Below are 24005 nucleotides of genomic sequence, written 5' to 3' on the forward strand. Positions count from 1 at the left end.
TCTGCAAGTATTACGTCTAGAACCATACGGTTCTGCAACGTCATGAGACGATCCGCCTGAAGCTCAGCTGTCAAGTTGCTAAGGGCACCAGCAGTTTCGGTAATAGTAGATTCAACTACCCGTGTTAGCTGACGTATATTTCTACTATTGGCCATAGGCCCCCAGAATGGAAGGAAACCTTTGAAGAAGTCTCCAGCTTCCTGACCAGCGGTATCTTCCTTGCTGAAGACACCTCTTGCTACTCTGGTCTTGTGGTAGTCTGGAGAAGCAGTGTACGTTGGAGGCAACAATCGAGCAACATAACATGAACCTGAAAAGTCAGCAGGCAACCATGTATACGCTCTGTCCTGACAGATGAAGTAGGTACCCCTAGTAGTAAGGAAGGCAGGGGAAGAGTTGGACGGAAACACGTAGGTCTCAACGCACTCGCTCTTCCCTAGCTGAGCTCTCGGATTTCTCCCATTTCCTTGCAAACAGACCTGACCTCGGTGAGGTACGACCCAGACTGGAGTTGGGCTTTTACGCTTACTGTCTCCCAAACTAAGGCGATACTCTGTAGAATTCCAACTCAAATACACCCGTAATTCATCTCTAGGGTAAGATGGAGTATTATTGACGTCTCTAATCATGTCAATAATTCCCTGGACTAAAGCTTTGTTGACAGAGTTGTATTTAGTGGAACGTGGTGGACGTGGAGGATAGGTCTCAAGGGCATAGGCAAAAATGGTCTGGAAGGCCTGAAATGATCCATTATAGCTAAAAGGCAAAACTAGATAGGGAATGCCTTTATCCATGGTGTGGGGTATCAAGCCACACACCCAGCAGTCTGTTGTGTTAACTACCAGTTGGTGTTGATGCAAGAGCTGTAGAAATGTGTTATTAATGAATTCTGAGCGTCGAGCTTGCTCGTGTTCAGGAAACGAGTGAAAAGAATGCATAGATGAAACAGTAGAAGTAGCAGGATCAAGGGGAGGTACTGTAGTTACTGGCATAAAAATTAAATTCACACCGAAGACGATTCCACCCACCAACGTTATCAAAACGATCAAAAATGTAATGGCACATTGCATCAGAAAGCATTTGCTGTGAAGAATTCTGTACAGTCTATTTCTGCGAACATAATACAGGACTGTTACAGACATTCCCTCTTGTTTCCTCAACCACGCCTTTCTTAATCAAATCTTGCACAATCAATAAAAGTGCACGTTCACCTTCACTAGAAATCTTGTATTGAGGAATTCGTGGAAATTTGACATTTGCTTTCAAAGTGACTACATATGGTGGAATTTCTAAGAGACCTACATCATTAGGACCAGTCGCCCAAAGAGTATCAGGGAGTGAACGCAGCTCTGGCGGAAGTGCATCCATTGACAAGTACATCGGAGAAGTGATTCTTATACCCAATGTAAGCTGTACTCCTGACGGAGAACAGTACAATGTCGCATACAGGCTTTTAACAAGTCTAAACCAAGCAGATTTTCATTACAACCGGTTGTCAAAATCAAGGGTGCTTTCAATTGACGGGGTCCAACAGAAATAGGCAAAGGCCCAGATACCGGGTTGTAAACAGGGGCGCCTGAAAAACCTACAGAATCATTTGTTAAGCCGGACAAAGGTGCGCCAGGGAGTTTCGCATGAATAATAGAACTTTTTGCGGCACCAGTATCCAACAGAAATGGCTCGACTACACCTGATGTTGCTACTGCGACATAAGGCCCACTCTGTTCCACTGGAACTGATACTACTCCCTCTCTCTGTCCATGGCTGTCCTAGTACTCAGTTTGCTGAAATCCCTCATCAACCTCACAATAGTCTTCAACATGATACTGTTGAGATCTATTTTGTTGGGCAGACTGTCCATTCCACTGATCAAAATGATTAGAAGGGCGATCATTTGTTTGTGGAGGCATAGCACCTCGTCCTCGACCTCTAGAATTCTGCATGGAACCACCACGACCTCTTTGAGCTGCTGCAGCATTATTTTGCGCTAAGACTGGACAGTCATTCTTATAATGACCCTCTTTCTTACAGTACGCACACTGGTTCCACTGATGTTGCGGCCTCGGTGAACTATAATCTGTCCGTTGGTATGACCCTTGCTGTGTATTAGTCTGATTCATGCGAGGCGGATATGCCTGCTGTAAAAGAACTTTAGTTTTTAAATCTTTCGTCTTTTTATCTGATTTCTCTTTCTCCTCTTTATCTCTATTTTCATAATACTGTGCAGTTGCAAGTATTTGCGCAGTTGTAGAGACAGCCCACGCACTTTCGGAATCTTTCAATTTATTACTGAGCTCTGGCAGCAGGTTGTGTACAAACTTATCGACAAATAGTCTCTGTCCTCCTTCTGTGCTCATATCCTGACCACTGTGATCTACAAAAGTCTCTTCGAACCTTGTGAAAAAGTCGGAGACACTTTCGTCTTTCTTCTGCCTGCATGCGGACAACTTGTCCCAGTTAACGCGCAATGCTGGCATCAGAGTCTTCATTAATTCAATTATCCTACCTGGAAGATTAGCAATTAGAGGTTCGGGTTTGGAACCACCTATTTGTTGACCATCCGCTGCAATGATAGCTGCCCAATCACCACCTAGGGCAACGGGATGATTCTCTTTACGAATTTTAGCCCATATTGGTTGCGGAACTACATTCCCAAATAACATGTCAATGTCCGCTAAATTCATCACACATGCCTCAACTGTTTGTGCTAACTCCTTATAGTATCCGGCGGGATTCTTACGTGGATCTGGTAAGGCCTGTTTCACTGCTAACACTTCGGCTCGCTTCCACGGAATGTGTATCCACACTCTCTGGAATTGGGCCGGAGCAGCAGCAATACCACGGTTTACATCCGCTGGAACGGCTTCGCGCCAAATTGGAGGGACCTCCCTCATTGGATATTGGCGATTTTGCTTTGTACTGTGTTTCTCTAACTCTCTCGGGGAGCGAAGGGATGGATCATTCCTATAGCTTAAAATTAGTTCCATCGCTTCCTTTATATCCTCACCAACTATCATACCCGCAGCAAATTCTTTCTGAACATTAATTAATTCTTCTAGATTTGATTCAGAATCATCTTCTTCTAATTCATCACGCAAAAGGGAGCACATCTCGTCGAACACATATCGTTGTGTCGGTTCTTTCCATTGCATAAATGTATCTAATACATCTCTAGTACTATATCTTCTACTTTTTGAAATCCATCTAAGAGCTGTGGAATCTAATATTCCCCGTTCTTCAGTACTTGGAAGCTGACTACGTCTCTGTACAGAATCAGAGGCAGGAGTCTTAATTAAAGTTTTATAGAAGGGAGACAGAATGTTAGAGATAGAATCAGTGATTCTCCGACGAACAGAAAGCGGAGTCATAATACTAGCAGAAGTAGAAAACACAGTAGCAGTTGGAACAGATAGAACAGGAACAGTAGGAGTGCCAGGCAAAGTAGCTTGTGAAACAATAGGTGTAAGCGATACAGGTATAGGCAAAGAAGCCGGCAACCCTGGAAGAGGGGGTGCCGAAGGAACATTAACTTTGACCACAGGAGGTACAGGAGCTTGATTCAAGGGAGCAGGAGCAGGAATACCAGGTTGTCCAGCAACCGGTAATTGAACATTCGGTAGGGGTGGAGCCGTAGCACCCTGTGCATACGGTGGGGGTGACCTTAACAAATAAGACAACAGAGGATCATTCTCGGAGTCCTCTATCGCCTTAGTTGTACTCGATGGCAAGGCAGGGTAGCACTTGTCCATCGCTAAATTACGCTCTCTAGTAGCCATTTCTATTGCTTTTTCAGACTCGTTGAGTTGCAGCTGCTTAGCAGCCTGTTCTAAAGTCAACTCTTGTTCTTTCTGTTCTTTCTTCAACTTTTTAATTTCTCTTTGTTTAGATTCTTTTCGCCAATAGCGGAAAGAATCAAACATTGCCGGCCGGGCTTTCTTCTTAAACAATTTCATTTCCAAATTATCAAGGACCTCGGGTTCAAAACTACCATGCAGTGGCCAACTAAGGACACCGTCTTTTTCGGTATAACGGATCCATACCTCATTATAAGATATAGGACCCACGCCAAACTTACAATATAAATCATAAAGAGGAGTTCCGATCGGAGGAACCAGACATGAGTCCTCCAACCGGGAATCACTGTTGCAACCAAAACACGACAACATACAATTTTTCCGACTTACCATTTTATAATCCGGAACACAGAACAGACAAAAACACAAACAGAAATGTGCACTCGAACCAAGAGCTTAGGCCTACCAAAACGAACCAATGTATCGATACCCAAACTAAACCAATAGATTATCGTAACTAGAACAACCAGTGATAATCTTATGAAACCAAACCAAACCAAGAACTAAAAGGATTATCCAAACAGGAGCAACCCTTACGAAATAACCAACTATCAGCCTCTTAATACTTAACTGAGGCACTGAAGACGTCACCAAGGAGAAACCCGTCTTGTCTCGCCGTACTAAGGACTGCACCTCGGGTCCAAGACAGGGCGACGGTCAAGGCAACGGACCACTGCAGCCGTCCGAACGGGAACCCTCGTGGAAGAGAACGTCGGGCCACTTTTGCGATATGCCGGGATCGATGAAGCGGGGCGCCTCCCTCTGGAATCTTCACACGAAGCTTCTCGAACTCTTCAGGCTTTTGGACCGGTACCGAATGACGTCGCCCCACGTTGGGCGCCAATTGGAGTTCTGGACTTTTTTGGTTCCGTCCAGAGGTGTCAGGGATAACACCCGAAGACCCTGGAGTTCTACCTGTCTCGGTGCACAAATAAACAGAAACACGGACTTCTCGATGGTGGTGTCAAAGACCAAAGGTTTATTACTGCAGGGACACAGAAGTCACAGAAACTACACACGGGCAGAATCTAGGAGCCTGTTCGATTTGTACAAAGAGGGTTGCTCCTTATATACGGAATATTGGGCTTCGGGCAAATTCTTTACATGTTAGTACATTCCCAAACCTTTGTGTCCTAAACAATAAATATTAGGCGTAGCACAGGAATCGTCGACAATATCTGATGTCAAAACATTACGAACGAGGGGTTCCCACTGTTCCATCATAATCCCATGTCAACTTCTCATTCAGGAGCCGGACCGCCTCATCGTAAATTTCGTTACCTCCCCCTAATAAAGGCCCAGAAGGAAAAGAGCAGAGCCAGGTGCAGAAGATAGAAAAGCAGGATAAGAGATGTTTGTGGGTCGTAAATGGGCAAGACTACCAACTTCGGCCGCCTAATCATGATCAGGCCAACGAACACGAGAACCAGTATAGCAGGACTGGCCTCGGGCAGAGGAGGCAGTTTCTGTCGAATCATGCAGCCATGGCGTGTTCTGTTCCAAGGTGCACGTGTCACTAGAGAGGTGAATCGCCGGCCAAGCCTACGTGTCTTTAATCGAAATAAAGTAATCAGAGGTCACTGCGTGTCCATTGTCTATGTGAGGGCAAGAAACACAAAATGGCCGCCATAATCTAAGATGGATGCCATGGGTAGATCAGAAATGTGTTTGTAATAGGAGTACTCTTGCTCGTAGCATAGCGAAAACACCAGGATATGCTAAATGGACCATTTGCGGTTCACTGATACCAGAATTATGTATTTACGACAATGTTGAAAACACGGGTTCAAATCGTCACGGAACCTCACCAATGATGAAGCCTGACCCTACCAAGTGTGTGGGGTCACTTAGTTCTAATCACTTGGATCCCCTGTGCGATCCAGCTGGTCAGACCCCTTATTCCACATAATCGGGCTTGTTCTGTCCTTTGCATGAGGAACTGCTCCCAAAGTGTTCATCATATGGTTCCAATAATGAAGCATGCCACTAACAAATCATAGGTGAGGGACCCTTAACAAATCTAAAGTGGTTCTTCCTTCTTCAAGCTGTCTTTTTTTTTTTAAATGGGATGAGATAATTTCCTGATATTTCTAAAAGACAAGAGGAGCACTTGTTCAATGTATTGACTGGCGGCTGCTCCTCCCACAAAAATAAATCCCAGGTGTCTAGTGAGGTGGTATTGTTCCCTTTCCAGTGATGTCTCTCCTGCAGAAGGTTGTTGGGCAAATTAGCAACCCATTCTCTTTTGGAGTAGAATGGGGGGGCAACTCTTCCCAGTCAATCTTAGCAGACATGTCCACCTTTGGCCTACTTCCCCATGTTCATTCCCCTACGCACGAAGGAGGCCACACGTTAGACGGCATTTTTTGTAACGCCACGGGCCTCCAACTCACTAAAATACTCCCCTTGATTTGGTCAGATCACCATCTCATCTTGGCATCGTTACAAGTGGACGACCTCCTGGTCAACAAACCCAACCCCAATCCCCGTCGTCCCTACCTGGCATGGGATGACATAGATGTAGGCAGGTTGGAAACCTTGCTTAATGACACCCACCCCACGCTATCTCCCGATCCTAACAACGCCACTGCCCAATTTTACAACTGGGTAAGCTCGGCAGCAAAAGAATTGGTCCCAGTTAAACAACGGTCACGCAACCGATCTACCCCTTCGGCCCCATGGTACACGGAGGAACTGCGTACACAAAAGCAACAGTGTCGAAATAGAGAGAGACACTGGCGGAAGGACTACTCTCCCGAGGCCAAATTCCTATACAAGGAGTCTGTAGCAAAATACAAACAACTTATTATTGATGCAAAAAAAAAGTACTACTGCAACAAAATAGAAAGCGCACAAAACTCGAATAAATCCCTATATGAGACCACAAAACAACTAGCAGGTCTCTCAGTTGACCTCACACCTCCCCCGTCCCAATCTCTCGGTGACGCTTTGTCAAAGTTTTTCTTCAGTAAAGTTGACGATATTTACCGGGTCTTCGCCAATAACGTAACCCTCTCCCACAGGCCATCAACTCAACTTGAAGGACCTATCCTCCCTCAGTTCAGAGAGGTGACGTGTCCGCAGGTGCTAAACATTGTATCCTCCATTAAATCCGGCTCGGCCCTTGACCCTTGTCCCCTGAAGGTCCTGCGACCAATCATGGATGCAGTCCTACCGACTATAACCAATATTTGCAATTCCATGTTTAGCACTGGTATCTATCCCGAGATACTGAAGAAAACTCTAATAAAGGCGCTTCTCAAAAAACCCACCCTTGACAAAGAAGAACCCAACAGCTACCGTCCTATCGCCAGTCTCCCACTATTAGCGAAGATAGTGGAAAAAATCTTGAATGCCCAACTCTCTTCCTTTATCGAGGAAAACAAATGCCTTGATGAATCGCAGTTTGGCTTCCGTCGTTTCCACGGAACTGAGACAGCCTTGGTCAAAGCGGCGGACGACATCAGATCCATCCGGGATGCGGGAGGCACCGCTGTCCTGATATTACTGGATCTATCGGCGGCCTTCGACACGGTCGACCATACCACCTTGGTCGACCGTGTCGAGAGCATAGTCATTCAAGGCAATGCTAAAAATCTTCTTGCCTCCTTCCTGGCTAACAGAACCCAGGTCGTCACTGTAGGACCTTTTGAATCCTCCGCCCTGTCACTACCATGTGGAGTTCCCCAAGGCTCATCCCTTAGTCCGACACTATTTAACATTTATGTGTCGGACCTTGCCAATGTCATCAGGGCACACGGGATGAGCCTCACGTCATACGCTGATGACACCCAATTGGTTCTTGCCGTCAAAAATGATGGGCCTCAGAAAGCCATCTTGTTCAACCAGGGCATGTCGGCAATAGGGAACTGGATGTCACACAATTGTTTGAAGTTAAACTCCGACAAATCGGAGGTTGTAATTTTTGGCAATCTCTCCCCGGAGTGGTCCCCCCTTTGGTGGCCTTCACCCATGGGCCAGCCCCCAGACCCAGTTGAAAAGGTGAGGAACCTGGGAGTCATGTTCGACAACCGACTGAACTTCCTACCACATGCCAACCAAATATCCTCATCAGCCTTTCATAAACTAAGGCTTATCAAAAAAATCCTGCCCTTTCTACCGGAAAACACCGCTAAAATGTTGGTAAACTCCCTGGTGCTCTCTACCCTAGATTATTATAACACGCTGTTTCTAGGTGCCCAGGAGAGAGTATTATCGAAAATGCAGGCTATCCAGAACGCGGCCGCCAGGCTCCTAGGGCGAATCCCCAAATTCCAACCGGTTTCACCCACTATAAGACAGCTTCACTGGCTCCCGGTGAAAAAGAGGATTACGTTCAAGTCCCTGTGCTTGGTATACAAAGCTTTACACAACGCCGGACCAGTGTTCTTCACTCAGAACCTAACCCCCTACTGCCCGTCCAGAACACTGTGCTCCTCCAGTTCATTGGAACTAGTGATCCCTCGAACTAAATCTGTCAATTGGGGCGACAGAAGATTCCTTGTGGCCGCTCCAAAATTATGGAACACACTACCTCACTCAATCAAGACCAGCACCTCCCTCTGGTCTTTCCGCAAAAGCCTGAAAACCTGGCTGTTTAATCAGTGATCTCTCAGTCCCCTTGTTGGTTAAGCATTGCAGCTACTTAGCGCCGAGATGCCCACGGGCTTTCGTTTCGCGCTTTACAAATGTTTTTATAAATAAATAAGTATTAAGGATTTTTTTATACAGAAAGGTGCCGTCCAGAATGAATGCAATGGAGATGTCAAAACACCCCTCGTATCAGAAATTTTGAATAAAGACCTATCTGTATTTGAGGACCCTACTCTTCCCGAGGAGTTGAGAGATAGTGGAAATCAGATATTTGGCCCTACACAACCAATACAACCAGTGCAATCAAACCAGGATGTATTTTCTGCGAAAAAATCCCTGTATAAAATGGTAGTCAATGTCCAAGTTCACGTTGTTCCAACTAATGAGCACATAAACATGGGGACTATCCAAATGAAGATGCAGCTTGGTGTAAAGGTTGAAGATCAGACAGTGGCTACTTCTTTGGACTTCTGAAGCTGCACTATGCTTTGGAATGTCAGTGATGCCTCTATTATCTGTATGGGTGATGTACAGATTAACAAAGCTTTACACAACGCCGGACCAGTGTTCTTCACTCAGAACCTAACCCCCTACTGCCCGTCCAGAACACTGTGCTCCTCCAGTTCATTGGAACTAGTGATCCCTCGAACTAAATCTGTCAATTGGGGCGACAGAAGATTCCTTGTGGCCGCTCCAAAATTATGGAACACACTACCTCACTCAATCAAGACCAGCACCTCCCTCTGGTCTTTCCGCAAAAGCCTGAAAACCTGGCTGTTTAATCAGTGATCTCTCAGTCCCCTTGTTGGTTAAGCATTGCAGCTACTTAGCGCCGAGATGCCCACGAGCTTTCGTTTCGCGCTTTACAAATGTTTTTATAAATAAATAAGTATTAAGGATTTTTTTATACAGAAAGGTGCCGTCCAGAATGAATGCAATGGAGATGTCAAAACACCCCTCGTATCAGAAATTTTGAATAAAGACCTATCTGTATTTGAGGACCCTACTCTTCCCGAGGAGTTGAGAGATAGTGGAAATCAGATATTCGGCCCTACACAACCAATACAACCAGTGCAATCAAACCAGGATGTATTTTCTGCGAAAAAATCCCTGTATAAAATGGTAGTCAATGTCCAAGTTCACGTTGTTCCAACTAATGAGCACATAAACATGGGGACTATCCAAATGAAGATGCAGCTTGGTGTAAAGGTTGAAGATCAGACAGTGGCTACTTCTTTGGACTTCTGAAGCTGCACTATGCTTTGGAATGTCAGTGATGCCTCTATTATCTGTATGGGTGATGTACAGATTAACAAAGTGTCCCAAGGTCTTTTGATTCCTGGGATGCCTGTGTTTGGAACCAACAAGAAAAGTGGGCCCCTAGGAATGTCTATTTTTGAGATAACAAATGACTAGAATATTTGAATTATATTTGGTCCTGGGATATGTGGTGAAGATCAGGTACTGGATGATCATGCAATTTTAATTCCGGTAAAAAATGAAAATACAAATAATCATCATGGTACTCAGATCTTAGGTCAAGTTGATATATCACTGTATTCTGCTGATCCTACTTTAGGTCAGCCTGATAATTCACTGAGCCCTGCTGATCTTTCATTATTCGACAAATATGACATTTTACCTAATGTTGATACACACACTACAAAAAATAAAAGTACTGATGATATTGGTGTATGGAAAGGTTTGCTAAACACAATGAATGTCATAACAGGTACACTTGACTTCCATTCAACTAAACGTGAAGTTCAGGTGGATCTGTTAAATACTTTAGCAGTCTATGTGGCCGGTTTGGTGGTTAAGGCCGAGGCCGAGGTTAATGACCAATTGGTAAGATGGCACAAAAGGGGGGTGGTGATGGACGGAGCATCTGAATCAATCAAACACTCACACCCAGTCAAAAGATCTGGGTTTAATCCATCACCGTTCTTTAGCCCACTCTGCCACCCCAGTTCAGACATGGCCATATGCAAATCAGTCTGACCCTGTGCCTCATGGGAACAGTCCAGCCCGAACTGCCAAGCCATGTCTTCCCTGGACCGGAAACAAGCTTCCGAGGACCGGATTAAACCCAGATCTTTAGACTGGATGTGAGTGATTGATTGATTCAGATGCTCCGTCCATCACCACCCCCTTTTGTGCCGCTTTTGGCCTCCTTTTTTGTACCGCAATTGGTAAGATGTACATGTTCTCTCATGTTGGATAAAATGCCTGAGCTCCTAGAAATTGTAGGTTCTCTTGTGAAAGAAGTTAAAGAAAACAGCAGGGAAACCTGTTATGGATAGATACTTGGTTTGTATAAAGGAAGGGGGGATAGTGTATATTCTGAAAACAAGAGGCAGCAAGAAATTGCGGCAAAGGTGGGTTGTGACAATTCTAGTTTGTTAAAGGAGGTAGATGGGGAAGCCGAGGTCAGTCTCTGTTTCAATGTACATGTAGAGGATGGCCATGTTGCCCATGGAATCATGAAAGGAAAGTCACTAATTATTGCTAAACCCCTGTGCTCAAGCTCAGGAGATAGTCTAAGTGATTGTCCCCTATTGTCCAATAATTCAAAGATAAGGTTGTGGGAGGTTCAGAATAAGGACAGGACAGCTGCCTTAGCAGCTACAGCAGTAAAGCCTAAGGATTATTATCCTATATTTAAACCAGTTGTTAAAAATGCTTACCTCAGGTTGATGTTGTAGCAGGCAGGTACACCTCTACATATTGCAGTTACCATTGAGGGATAATGATCAGGGGTCCACAAATGGTAGTAATATTGATGTTCTTAAACCCAATGGCATAATAAAATCGGATTGGGTAGACATCCGTATGGAATGTGTGATTAGGTTGGATAATAAACCCCAGGGTCCAGGATTTTTGCCCAAAGAACAAGTTGTTGCTACACTGAGGCGGTTATGTACTGTAGAAATGGTAGAATCTACTAATGCCCGAAATCAACCAATCAATCAGGAAATTGTAATCGCGCTACTCACCCGTGAGGGCCTCAAGATGCTGAGAGGGGGGATCACAGCTCTGTTTAGCCGAAGAGCCAGGTCGTGAGGGTCTTACTGAAGGTGTTCAGGGAGCGGGCACGTCTGATGTCTGCCGGTAGCTCATTCCAGTTCTTGGCTGCAATGTGAGAGAAAGATCTTCTGCATGCTCTGGCTCTGTTGATGCGCGGGGTTTCAGCCAGTGCAAGGTTGAAAGATCTGAGGTTTCTTTTGGGTACATGGATGTTGATTCTTTCATTGAGGTATTTGGGTCAGTTGTTGTGTGGGCATTTGTAGGCATGAGTGAGGATTTTGAAAGTGACTCTTTTTTCCACAGGGAGCCATTGGATACTTTGTAGGTGTTGACTGATGTGTTTGTCTAGGGGGATGCCAAGGACGAGTCTGGTGGCGGTGTTTTATATTGCCTTAGGTTTGTGGAGTAGGGACTTGTTGATGCCTGTGGCTCCGTCCGGTGTGGAATAGTTGGATCCAGCCCAGGGCTGTTCCTTGTATGTCTGCGTCGTGTAGTCTGGCGACTAGTGTGCGGTGGGAGACGGTGTCGAAGGCTGCTGATAGGTCAAGTAGGATGAGGGTTGCGGAGTGGCCTTGGTCTAGGAGGATGCGTATGTCGTCTGTGGCGGCAAGTAGGATTGTCTCTGTTCTGTGGTTGCTTCGGAATCCGGATTGAGACGGGTCGAGGATAGCGTTCTCTTCAATGAATCGTGTCAATTTCCTGTTGACTGTTTTCTCTGCAACTTTGGCTGCTTCACCAAAAGAAAGTAACTCAGGAATATTAAACTCCATGTGTGGCAGACAGGATTATAGTTGTACAAATGGGACACCAAACTAGTAATGCACCCCTTGTATGAATCTCAGGGATCCTATGATACCCTCCACCGGGGTTTAATATTGAAAATCATCTCAACTATCCCTTACTTAGCGTTCATTAAATCCACTGATTTGGTGTCAGTTCAATATAAACAGATACAGCCAACGCTCTTTGAGAGTCCACTATTACAATTTGGTCCTCAAATGATATTGTTACTATAATTTTAAGATAAAGTTTGCACTTTATGGAATGTGGAATTAAGTTTGAGATCTGGGCCCAAGTACAATATCCTCCGATCCTGAGGGTATTGGCCCTGAAGGTGGATAAAGGTTGCAAAACAGTTGAAAGTAACAAACCAAATCCTGTACTTAGAGGAGCAGCGGGTCCATCAAATAATCAATCTTGCAGTTCTGGTCTGTTGATCACCAATCCTCAATCAGGGGATCGGCTATGCGAGTGGCCACCCAAAAACAATGTGCAAATGGAGGATTGGTCTTGGCAACTTTTGCCAATGATCTTGGCAGATCATTGGCAAAGGTGCCCCGTGGAGATAGTAATTGAATAACCAGAGCTATGGATGTTAATGTAACTGAAATACGTTTATGCTCCTGGAATGTCCACGGATTGTATCATTTATTGTCCGACCCAGTTACGATATTATTTTAAAATTCATTTGCATTAATATTATTCCAAGAAACATTGTGCGAACAAATGACTCCTTTTTTCTGGATTTAGTGAATATTGTATTCTGGAACTGAAAACTAATAAATTTAATTTGACCGTGCTAAATGTGAATTGGCGTGTTATATTGAGGCCGACCTAAACCTAGTTGTGGATGTGGTAGACTTTAATCTGGGTTGGCTCCAATGTCTTGTGGTAAATACCACTGATTTAAGTTTAGTTATTCTTAATGTGTACCTGAGTGCCAATAAAAACAAGTCTGCACAGTTGTATATTCTGCGGGATGTACTGAGCACATTAATAATCCAATGCCCAGATGCTGGCTTAATAGTATTAGGTGATTTTAATTTGCAATCAATTTGGTTCTTAGAATTTAACTGTAAGTCTGAAGGTCTGGCAAAAGAATGCTGTAACATTATGTCTGAGGCTGGAGTCAGCCAGTTAAAAGAAAAACCTGGATTTACTCCCACGTTTAAGAACTCTAAGCAAGGTTCAATATTTGATTATACATTCATTTCAGACAATTTGAGACCAAGTATGTCTGAATATAAGGTAATCAGCTGGCCAGAAAGTGATCACAAAAACCAGGTTGTAAAATTTTATTTCTCTATGAAGTGTCATTCTGAATCTAATGATCTTCCCAACATGGCATATTCTGCCTATAACCTGAAAAGGCTGGTATTGCATTTTTTAACCAAAGAAGAGGAAATTATGCAAACAGCTGCGGTATCAATTAAGGAATGTGATTAGGGTGTTCAGGGTGATACAAAAATGATTAATAAATGGAATTTTGTTACAACGTCCCTTGTGGGGAAATTTGCAACTTGAAAGACTAGGAAAATCAATACCCATCTGAACATTCCAAAATTATGGCTCCCTCCAAACTAGTAAAGTTAAAGAAATTACTTAACAGAGCTGTACATGAGGCATATGCCTGTAGATTTTGCCAGACCTATTCAGTGTATAAAGAAAATCTCAAGGAACTTATGAAGACCTACAAACAAGAAGTATGGAAAGCCAAACTTAAACATCAAACTGGGCTATGGAATAGTGTATTCTCCGCCTCAAACCAAAAAAATACAAAGACATTTTCAGTAGTTGTTAACAAGGTCGAAAGAAGAGGCTGTAGGGCTTTTTCTGTAAATATATCAGAATCCAGTTGGGTAACATTATAGCCAATCTGTATGGCTTACTGGTTCAGATGGGAAATCAACCAGATAAGTTGGTTGTATGTGAGGTAAATAATATATCAACAACCATGTGGGGAATGGTGAGTATCTGGATTTGAATTCCACAGATCATCTTAATGACTTTAGTCTAGATCCAAATTTTGACTTAGAAATTCCAAGTTGTAGAAGTTCCAAGTATTGACCCTGTTACGTGGGCTTCAGGCAAATGGAGCCCCCTGGACCTAATGGGCTACTGGTGACATGTGGGTCGGCATTTAAGGAAGTGTTGTCACTGATGATTGTCCCAGAAGGCCTGGTAATTTTTAGAGTTGCTCTGAGTCTATGCTGCATTTTGCATAAGTCCAGCCCCACGCTGACGTGTGGAAGGGAGAGGAGAGACCCGCGAAAAAACTTTAAAAATAATATAAAATTGCTACATAATATTCCTCAAAAAATTGTGAGCACTCACTATAGTGCAGGGCCTGTGAGCATATCTGTGTCACACTTGCTGTTGCAACAAGGGCCAGAGATTGCTATCTGCCAGCTGCAGGAGTGATCAAACAAAGACTTTGATTAGAAAGATCCCAATGATAGTTGACAGAAGGATTCCTGGCTGAAGGCGAATGCTGTTGTCCGTGCAGACCAGCTCAGTGGTTACTGTTGACCCTTGGTATGATGCTGAGGTGCTTCCCATATCACAGAAACTTTGAGTTGCACAGCCACGTAGAGCAACATTGGTGGTCTGAGAACCTGCAGAGAGAGAGAAAGAAAGTCAGAACATTGAGAAGGTGGGATTTGAAGGAGCACAAGAAGGAAGAGCAAGAAAACACAAGGAACCCAGACAAGGTGGATAATGTATAAAGAGTTTTTCTCTGCAAGTTTACCTTTGTGAATCTTCTGCATAAACATTAGCATTGCACAAGAGAACAACATTATGAGAGTCCGGGTATTTGGACTGGTAATTTTGGCCTCTGGAGTTACTGTTACCACCTGGTACAGGATCCTAAGAGAGAGAACAAATAAGGCATTCTTTTCTGGACCCTGATGGTCCATAAAGACGGGCATAACTGAGGATGTTGCTTCACTGCATCTCCTTCCCCTGAATATATCTCCTTCTGTGGCATTGTTCAAATTCAAATCAAGCTTTATTCGATTTTAGTAGTACAAAAAAAGCATAACAGCATACATAGTGTTGCAGGTGTAAATAGAACATTTTGACACAGTGTTAAAATTAGTTCAATGGACAATCATGACTGCATAAAAACAAATAGTGCTACGTCATATTTTGCATTATCTCGCTAAAATTGTTTTCCTGCACTTGATTGTACTTTAAAAAAATGAAGCTATGTCTCTTAAAAAACATTCATTGTCTAAAATCTACAGTGCAATAAAATCTGGGCAGCATTGCTTCAGGCCCCATAGTTTTAAAATGGCTATGATCCATCTTTTTCTAGTTGCAATGTAAAGTTAGCAAAATAATATGACATGCATTGTAGTTTGCTAGGAGACCTCATTGCACGGCAAGAGCACAATGTTTTAGACCAATTGTTTGTTGATGGAAAACTTACCAAACGATGGAAAGTGCCCAGTCTGAAGCGGGTCAAACCTAATCTATTGTACATTTGATGTATTAGTTCGATAAGACTGAATGCCATGGGTACTTAGCAGCATTTGGTTTTAAAAGTACCGTTGGGCGTGAGGCTTCCCCAGCAAATCTGATTGTCTCCATATGGGCCAAACAAGGCTTTTTAAAAGCTTTTTTATAGATGGGACCCATAGAGGGTGGGTCATCAAAATAGCCCAGTTGCCATATCATTTGTGAAGTCTTTAATATATTTCAGCCAACATATTTCAAGTGCGTAATATTATTTAAGGCTGTCTCTTAAGATTTTACGATTAAATACCATGTTAGTTGCGGCCCAAAAGCGATGCCAAAGGATGACCAGTTGTTCTTTAATTATATCTGTTATATACGAAACTGCCATTTCTGATTGACAGATATAGGTTGAAGTGCTGCATGAAACTGCTAACAGTAATCTTAGAAAGGCATTTTCTGTCTTTTGAAAGTAATCCCATAGTCCAGCGCCATATATGGCAGTGCTAATGCATTTCGCGCTATCAATGTGGAGCAATTCGGTCGGGGATTTTTTCCCTAATTTCTTGGAGAAGTTTACCAAGGCTGATGTTGCTCGCATACGATGCAGGTTTCTAATCTTAATGGCTTGGCTCCACGATCCATTTGAATCAAAGAGAATTCCTAAATAGGGACATGTATTGGTCTTAGCTCCCTTTACGTTGACTTTCCCACAGCTCATTACAAAAGTTTTGGTAGTATTCACTCTCAGGCCCAGATTTTTCATATAATCAATTTGGGAGTCAAGGTCCCATTGAAGGCCCAGTGCGGGCCATTATCACAGCATCGTCAGCGTAGAGAAGGGCAGGCAGGGGGCGACTGGCTATCTGTGGTAAATCACGACACTTCCTAAGCATTGTCTGCTCTAATCTATCAGTATATAATGTAAATAGAAAAGGAGCCAAAATGCAGCCCTGCCTAAACCCCTCCCCACACTGAAGGGCACCGTACACTCACCGTTAGACCTGTACCAGACTCTAGTAGTCTCATTGCTGTACAACTGCCTCAGAAATTGAATAAGTGGTGCCTCCACCCCCATGCTAGCTAGTGTGTTCCATACTTCCTTGTGGATGACACATTTGAAGGCGGCCGTGAGGTCTACAAAAACCAGGTATAATTGGCCCTTTCTTGATCTCGTATATTTGCCCATCAAAATACTGAGAGTTAGGACTTGCTCTAATGTGCCCAATCCTTTCCTAAATCCAAATTGCAGATCGGATAGAATGTCATTGTCCTCCACTCACTCTTGCAATCGATTAAGTACTATGCGCCCTGCCACCTTAGCAAGAGAGTCAAGCAACAAAATAGGCCGATAGCAAGCTGAATTTTTTAAAAATAGGTACCACTATACATTCAGACCATGTTTTAATGAAGCCAGTTGCACAACAAACTGCTAGCACTTGCGTTAAAAGTGGCCCCCATAGGTCGGTGTTAAACTTAAAAAGATCTTAGGGTACCCAATCCGAGCCTGGAGTCTTGCCTAATTTACTAGCATTGATTGGGTTAGTACCTCCTCCAGAGTGAAAGTTAAAACTATAGGGTAGTTTAATGTTGGCATAAGAAACTTGTGTATCAGCACTGGAATCTTTTCTGTCCATGTCCTCTGTCTGTCTATACATATCTGAAAAATGTTCCATCCTTCCTCAATAGCGATTTCTATGCTTGGAATGGCATTACTTTCAAAGAATGGAGCTTTCACCACCCGCCAGAAGGCTGTGCTTTCCTTATTTTTACTAGCCTCTTGTAGGTCAGCCCAGTCTTTGTCTTTTATTTCAGTTTTACGTAGTTCCAGAGCATAATTATAGTCCCTCCTGCACGTTCTAATTTCATTAGTGTCCCTATTGCTTTTATGTAGGGCGTTTTTTTAGGTTTGAATATGCTTTTATGCATTTGTGGTCCAGCCACCCTAGATTCCTGCCTTGGCTTTTGACCTCAGCCCTTAGAGTAATTCTTTATTATCTCTGTTATCTGGACATAGGACTCCATGATTCCATCGTGTGTTGTAGATTCGTCTAAGCAAGTTTCAAAAAATTAATAACTGCTCTTTACAATTTTCTTAGTGAAATCGATCAGCTCTATGTTCTTCCATCTCAAGGAGTAGCCATTGAGTTTGGCCAAAACTATATCCTGGACTGCATGTATCCTTTTTCTCTGAGAAAATCACAACTTGGTAATTATAGATATGGTCACACACAGGGGAAAGTGGTCACTTGTGGCATTCTTGTGCGTTTTGTAGACCTAAATTCGGTTTGAATACCTGTTGGGAGCAATTATCAGATCTATGGTAGAACTCAGACCTCTCCCATTGAAGGTCTGAGTAATAGGGATTGGTGGGAAACATAGTAGGTTGGCAAAAATCCAAATCCAATGCAAATATCATTCTGTTTAAAAAGTCCCCGTATAGAGAATGGGGAAAGTGAGATAGGCTACGATGATCATTTTCTATTAAAGTAATGCCACTATCTGCTGGACATAAAGGCACATTAAAGTCTCCTCCCCAGACAATAAAAACATCATCAGCCCATTCATTGTGTATCTTATATACATTGTTCATGAGTTGTTTCAAGATGTCCGCCACTTTTTCTTTTGGAGCGTTATTATGAAAATTGATCAACACAAAACTGTTCCGATTATCCAGCTTTAAGATCTCAATTTGATAATACATTTCTGATTTAGTGAATAGTATCTCTCGCAAGTTCAACATGTTTGAGATATAGATGCTAAGACCCCCTTTGGGCCTTCCATGACTTGACAGGATTGCAGGTGTGTGGAAGGTTTTATGTGTGTTGGATCCACAGACCAAGTTTCCTGGAGGCAAAGTATGTTAAAACTCTCATCAAAATTGAGCCATAGAGGATTTGCCAGTCTGTATTGTAGACCGGCAACATCCCAAAATCGGAAAGAGACACAATCCTTGTTATTATTAGAGCTGTTTACCCTGACTTGCAATATACTTCTGGGGACAGTAGGCTTGTTTCTCTGGTCATTATCTGGTTTAATCCTACATCCCTCCCAGAAATGGAGGGATCCATGCTGCTGTAGGTATTACTTACATTGGACTCCTAAAGTTCCTTGCCTAAATCCTGTGATTCTGGGAGGGACTCCATAAAACTATGGCTGTGTTTATCCGGGGCTACTATGAAATGGGTGGGCAATCTGTTCGAATCAGTTGTAGTGATTCTGTACAGTCAATCTATTTCCTCCAGGGAAGAAAGCAGTTCAAAGCGATTTCCCAGGATCTATCATGGATGTCTCTTGTTTTATTTCCCCACCCCTGTTTACGTGGGGGTAGGTAAAAGAAGCCATGAGGGAGTATATTAATACCAGTTGTTGTTATTGTATTATTGCCTGCCCTCTATAAGATATTCTCCACTAATTGGGGAGTCTTATAGTTTTACCACGCAGACCCCGGGAGGGTTATGCAGTCTCTGCCGAGCCAATGTACTCTACGGGCCATCTTAAATTCCATAAAGACTTGTTCTGTGAGCCCTATCTTTGTGCTCAGCCAGTGCAGGAATTAATTTCTTAATGTATCCCACACTACTGTTTTATGTGCCCTCAAACTAGGTACGTTTGCTAGGATAACTGTGTACGGTGTGACCGCTGGAGGTAGATCCAGACTGATTTGGTCAGCTTTCTCTGGGTTAGTAAATAGATGCATGGGATTATAATTGTGCAATGTCTGCCTGGGTTTACTAGCTCATAGGTCGGGGGCCGTGTTATCCCTATTTGACTTGGCTTTCCGATTAGCAATGCAAAGCTCTGTAGCTTGCTCAATCTGTGCTACAGTACGGCGTTAATGAATTTATTTAAATCTCTGATTATGACATGGTTCCTCCAGACATTCGGGGCTGCAGTGATGAGCAGTACTGCTGGCTGCCCCCTGCTTAACTGTAAGGTTAGCCAAACTTGCTTCTATCTGGGCGACTCTTTCCTCCAATGATGATTATGAGGTTCTTATGAGGGAATCTAATTCTTCCACTAGTGAAGTTAGATTACCCACTTCATTAACCTGAGATTTAGACTTAGTCCTGTTCCCTGCTCTCGACAGGAAACATTTTTTATTGGCCTTAGATGTTTTTTTTACGTGAAGTAAGGGGTGTAGCTCTACATACCATGCTATTTTTCCAAATTTCTCTACAGTCTTACTATTCTTGCTTGCGGCTACCAGTGTTTTATGACACTTATATGGAGGCTGTGAGGGAGGATTCTTGGTTGCTCAGTGTGATATGATCTGACATATTTGCAATGAAACCGTTCTGAGGGGCGATGACTTGTGGGAGCGCAGTAGAGGAACCGGCCATTGTAGGTTTCTCATCATTCATCATATCGTTTGCACCTAGTGTACCTGAATTCAGTGACTCTTCGACCGTAGATATCTGTTTCTCAATAGCCCCCCTGACCCCTGTGAGATAGCTTATCAGTGTGTGATGCATTTTTGTGACTGCATTTTTTGCATGTTGGGATGAAACAATAGTAGCCTTTCTCATCCCCATTTTTTTCCACCAAGAGCTTTCGCCAGAATAATGCAATATAAGTAAGTGCATGAAAGACCTTGCTGCCTGGATGTCTGCCAACTGTTTAAAGTTGAACGGGAGCAAGACCGAGGTGCTCGTGGTGGGGGGTGCACCGTCGGCGTGGTCGTCGGCGTGGTGGCCACCCTGTCTGGGGGAAGTCCCTGCTCCCTGCCGTGAGGCCAGGAACCTGGGCGTGTGGCTTGATAAGGACCTCACCTTTGGCCCACATGTCGGTCGGGTGGCGGGGGTGTGCTTCAGTGTTCTGAGAGCCCTTAGGAAAGTATTAGATCTGCTTCCCATCTCTGCTCGTCAGACGCTGGTGCATGCCTTGGTCACCTCCCGACTCGATTATGGGAACCTGCTCTATCTGGGGGCCACAGGCAGGGTCATCGGCCGCCTGCAGGTTCTTCAAAACGCGGCAGCGCGGCTGGTCCTCAGACTCCCTAGGAGGTCATCCGCCAAGCCAGCCTTGCGGGCGCTCCATTGGCTCCCCATCGAGAGGAGAGTGAAGTTTAAGGCCCTTGCCACCTGCCATCGTATTCTGAACGGCAAAGCACCTCTTCCGCTCCAGAGCCTAGTAGCCTATTACGAGCCTACACGCAGTCTCCGGTCCTCGCAGACCGGGCTGTTAAAAGTTCCAAGAATATCTAAAGCTCGTATGGGAGGCAGATCCTTCAGATACCTTGCTCCCAAGTGCTGGAATAATCTTCCACTGGAACTTCGGCTTGAACCTTCCGAAATCCAGTTTAGAAAAAAACTTAAAACGCATCTGTTTCAGTAGATAGCTTGGTTGGGAGGAGGGGGGACAGTCACTCCACTTGTCATAGCGCGGGGACACGCCAGTGGCGTAACCAGGCGCTTAATAAATGTCCAATAATAATAATAATAATAATAATAATAATAAAGTGACGAGGACAGCCACTTAATAGCTCTTGTCCACGCGCATAGATAGGCACATTAAACTGGCAGATTGATTGTTTACTACCCAAAATATGATTTTTTTTTCTTTTGTAACAGTTCGTTGGACCTCAAAACATCTATGTGTGTATATGGATCAGGTGTGTGCTGTGGGCTATAGTCACATACAATCCGGTATTAGATAGACACTTTTACAAATTGTCCGATAGAGGGCTGGCCGGAATAAAAGTTGCAGAAGTCCAGGACCTCCCTTACCTCGTACTCGATATTGGGGAGGTCTCCCAAAACAAGATGTTCACAGACCAAAAGGATAAACCTGGCCTCATTCGATTGTGGGCAGGCGCAGACATGCCCGCCCTTGGCCCGGGCTACGGCCCGGGCACTCCTGCGAATGTCCTGCGCTGCGGGAGCCCGGGCCATTGTTTAAGCACCTCCTGTCGCGTGGGATGACGTTGACAGCGCCAATGCCACTTGGCAGTCTGGACAATGGACTCTTACTCCCGTAGGAATGGGACGGGTAGCAAGTCCGTTAGCAGGTCCAATTACGGGAAAATTGCTGAAATGCCTGGAATGAGCTCTCCTGTGCCACTGTTTTTCCAGAGATTTCAGCTGCTTTAACTCCAGTTACCACAGGAAGACCCTCGTAGTGAGGGTCTAAACATGAAATTCTACCACCTTTTATGAGTTCAGGCTTATGACTTTTAGGAATCCACAATAGTTCCTAGAAAGGGGGCCACATCACACAATAGCTGAAGGTTTCCAGAGGAGGAAACATTGCTTACAATGCATGCGATACAGCTCATGCGATTACAATGCAAATCATTACATCAACACATTGTTACATAGCACGCCATTACAACGCAAGCCGTTACAACGACTTGCTGTAGGGGCCGTAAGGTGTTGGATTTGTTGGATTTTTAATCCAACACCTTCCCTACTGTTGCACACACTGGAGTTGGGATAGTAAATTATTCTATTCTAAACTCCAGTGCCCTCCCTACAGCCAGTTGTTGTAACGACTTGCGTTGTAATGGCATGTGATGTAACAATGTGTTGTTGTAATGACTTGCATTGTAATGGCATGCGTAGAAAACGCATGCATTGTAATGAGTGCTAATCTCAACCATGAATATACTCTTTCCCTTTCATTTTCACTCTGACCAACTGTAGGGCTGTTCTCCAGCTTCCCAATCTGGAAAGAGATTTACTCCTGCATATGTTTGCATTTTTGGGCCAGATGAAGAATAGGAATAGTGATTTACTAATTGTGATTTCCTGCGAATCGCAATTAGGAAATCGCCATTCCTGATGTATGAGTTTCATTAGAGGTTTCTAATGGGTTGCAAATAGACCTACCTCATGCATAATAATGACGTAGGTCGCAATTTGCAACCCACTATGATCCACTCCCATTACAGGGATGGTGGCTTGCTGGGGTCAGTAGACCACCATATCTGTGATTGCTTTTAAAAAAAACAATCTTTTCATTTAGGAACCCTCCATCGCTAAATTGTGTCCCACTAGAGAGGGTCAATACCTTCGACTACTTAGGCATTCGTAGTTCCGTTTCCATGAACTGGGCACAACACCCGCAGAAAATGCTTTTGAACCACAAAAGGGTGGTGGGGTCAATATTAAAAGAACATCGCTCTTCATCGAGCACACCAATTACCCCCGCCCTCACAATCTACAAGGCCAAAGCAGTAAGTTTGGCACTTTACAGTGCCGAACTGTGGGGTTTTTCCAATATAGACCAAATTTCTAGATTGGAAAACAAATTCCTAAAAGATTTAATGATGCTCCCTCAGAGGACACCCACCAAGCCCCTATTATACGATCTAGGCTGCCACTCGTTCAGAGACACAGCAAGTCTTTGCCCACTTTTGCTGTGGGCACACCTGTGGTGGACACTAGAGTTATCAAAATATGCAGCAGGGCTAAGGGAGGTAATGGACATGGATGGGTGGCATAAGGTCCATTGGCTTAAATGCATAAAAAAACTTTTATATGATTTCGATCTTAAAGAAGCGTGGCAAAACAGAACCTCTCCACCCAAGGCAGAAGTTAAGAGGGTGTACAGGCAGTGGATTACCAAAAACGATGGGCCTGATTCACAGAACTAATTTAAGACAAATCCTAAACTTACTACTTTTGGTATTCACAGAAGTTAGGAGTTTGTCTTAAGTCTGTCTTAAGACAAACTTAAGAAAACATCCTAACATCTGTGAATACCAAAAGTAGTAAGTTTAGGTTTTTGTCTTAAGTTAGTTCTGTGAATCCGGCCCAATCTGCTTAATCCTAAAGCAGGTAGGCTCACAGAAGAGTTTATGCAGCATAGCATTCCATCCTTCTTGAGTCCTACCTTGCGATCATACAAAAATCACACGACAGAGCCCTGTATTTTGAGTTTAGGATAGGCACACTCCTCATTAGAGAGCAGACTGCTCAGTGGAAGCCTCCTCATCTAACTCCAGCTTCTTGTCCATGTTGTGAGGCTACCATTGAGTCGATCACACACTTTATGTTCGCCTGTCCTGCTTACAAAGTGCCAAGGGGGTGCTGGTTGAAACCAATTTGTAAAGAGTTGGGCACCCGTAGCCACCAAGCCGCATTGCGTATCTTAAGATCTGACACCTGGGATCTTTATACCTGTGGACTAGCAAAGTTTCTTAAATGGGCATGGAGCATTAGAGCGAGAAATCTGAATGTTAATTCTTGAAGTTTAAAACCTTAAGTGACCCTTGTTCCCCACAATTTGCACTTTCTCCTGCATTTTTACATAATTGCACAGGCAACTCTTTTTAATTATTTAATGTTG

The 24005-nt window shown here is 43.8% G+C and overlaps 1 protein-coding gene across 1 annotated transcript in view; it reads right to left on the reverse strand.

Moving 5' to 3' along the window:
* Positions 1-13534: 13534 nt before the first annotated feature.
* The window catches only part of LOC147701008 (phospholipase A2 inhibitor and Ly6/PLAUR domain-containing protein-like), a 97750-nt gene continuing 87279 nt past the window's right edge, over positions 13535-24005 (reverse strand). The window contains exon 5 of the mRNA XM_086929834.1: positions 13535-14869. Within this exon, the coding sequence (XP_086785960.1) occupies positions 14676-14869 (194 nt within the window). The 3' untranslated portion in view covers positions 13535-14675. The remainder of the gene's footprint in view (positions 14870-24005) is intronic.

Source organism: Lissotriton vulgaris, chromosome 7 (genome assembly GCF_964263255.1).
Source record: "Lissotriton vulgaris chromosome 7, aLisVul1.2, whole genome shotgun sequence".
Classification (NCBI taxonomy): domain Eukaryota; kingdom Metazoa; phylum Chordata; class Amphibia; order Caudata; family Salamandridae; genus Lissotriton; species Lissotriton vulgaris.